General features: G+C 48.4%; 1 protein-coding gene across 1 annotated transcript; it reads right to left on the minus strand.

Moving 5' to 3' along the window:
* Window positions 1–616: 616 nt before the first annotated feature.
* Window positions 617–891, minus strand: ACA1_168470 (uncharacterized protein; the record flags this gene model as incomplete). Its single annotated transcript, XM_004334420.1, has 2 exons — window positions 617–754; window positions 847–891. The coding sequence occupies 2 exons, from the start codon at window positions 889–891 to the stop codon at window positions 617–619; spliced, it is 183 nt and encodes a 60-aa protein (XP_004334468.1).
* Between the last annotated feature and the right edge of the window lie 899 nt (window positions 892–1,790).

Raw genomic sequence — 1,790 nt, forward strand, 5'->3', positions numbered from 1 at the left:
CTGTTGATCTGCTGGATCTCCTCCTGCAGTGCTTGCACTTGTGTGGCACCCATCAAGGATGTTGTGTTGAAGCAATAGACATAATACACTGGGTACTAGCTGGTGCCTTGCCTTCCACCACCTTTTCCTCCTCCTCCTCCTCCTCCTCCACCTCCACCTCCGCCTCCACCTCCAACCTCTTGCTGCCAACTTTTGCAGATGGAAGAGCCCTGTACTTCTCCTCCACCAGATTGCACATGTCCTTGCTGACAACATAGACCCACACTGGCTCTCCTTGCTGGAATACCGCTTCTTGTGCATGAAAGAGCTCCACATGCTCATGTGACCATTCAAAGTTCCATGACAGGTGGGCGTCTATTGTGTTGGAGGCACAATGATAACCCCCATTATTGAATGAGACTCACTGAAATGTAAAATGGGGTGGCTTGTGAAAGGTACCCTGATCACTAACACCAAAGAACTTGGCCCAGCCAAACACACAGTCAACCTCAGCATTGTCCTCAGGACAGGTGATGGTCAGAAGACACATTGCCTTGGCAGCAGGACCAGTGTGCTGCATGGACTGCCCCACCGCCACAAGTATGTGTTTCAATCATTCAGTTCAGCAAGAGCAAAGTCACATGACAAGCAGGTAGCACACAGCCTTTTCCAGGTACCACCAAGCAATGTAGAGCAGCAAGTTCAGCCTTGCAGTGCTCTTCTTGGCCTGTGGCCAAACCTCCCAGTCCTGTTCACTGTCAATCTCAAAGTTATACTGCACCAGCCACCCCCACAAGTACAAGCAGTCATGTTGTTAGCGAAGGAGTGCACTGACATACATACATCAGAGGCACAAGATGCACACACCAGGTAGCAACAAGACAGGCATGTGAGCAACTGAATGCTCAGCATTGAGAGTTTCTGCCCCAACTTGTTGTTTGGTGCTTGAGACACAAGCTTACCTCCAGGCAGCTCCTGCACTAGGTCCACCAACACAATGACAAGGCGTGCAAGGGACATGACACTGTGGAACGGCTTGACTCATTCATCTTTCACATAAATCAGGCTTACATCACAAAAGTGGTACCAAAACACCTCTGTTGTTGTGGGTACACAAAAAGTGAGGACACAAGCAATCAAGTTGAATCATTTGAACAAGGTATTATGATTGCAGCACATTTTTATATAACCCCACATCATCAGCAGCACCCCCCAATCATGTACAGTTGAAGTAGGGTTCACTGCTGCTCTTCACCATCTTCTTCTTGTTGAGACAAAATGATTGAAATGGGTACAACTACATGTTGTCTTGGTCACTCCCACTTCATCTTGGTCTGCATGGCTGTGTCTGTGGCATAAAAGATGGAGAAACCACAACAAAAGCAGATGACACTGTAAAAATTAATGTAAACACCTGATTTGGCAACACCACGTGTTGCAACAGTCACAGTGTGCATTGAGACATGGGAGTTGGAGAAAGCACCTCAGAGTAAGTGCCAGAGGTACCTGAGGTAAGTCCTGTTTTTTGTTTCCCCCTTCTCTGCTGCTTTCCTCACACCAGCTCTTCTTCTACTTGCACACAAGCCACAATCATGTGCTAATTTATCTGAACACTGAGTGGAGTGACGCTCTAGTGCTGGTGGTACACCTGCCTGTCCAATGGGTGAATGTGGTTGCCACAGCCCTCAACACCACCATGAGGTTTGCTCACAAGAAGGGGGCATCACTTGTTGAGGTACCTTGAATCATCAACACCCAGCCCAGGGACAAGTGGCTGGCCCTCAGCATCAGCCTCAACGAAATTCAGCATC

Source organism: Acanthamoeba castellanii (genome assembly GCF_000313135.1).
Source record: "Acanthamoeba castellanii str. Neff unplaced genomic scaffold scf7180000084738, whole genome shotgun sequence".
NCBI classification, from domain to species: domain Eukaryota; phylum Discosea; order Longamoebia; family Acanthamoebidae; genus Acanthamoeba; species Acanthamoeba castellanii.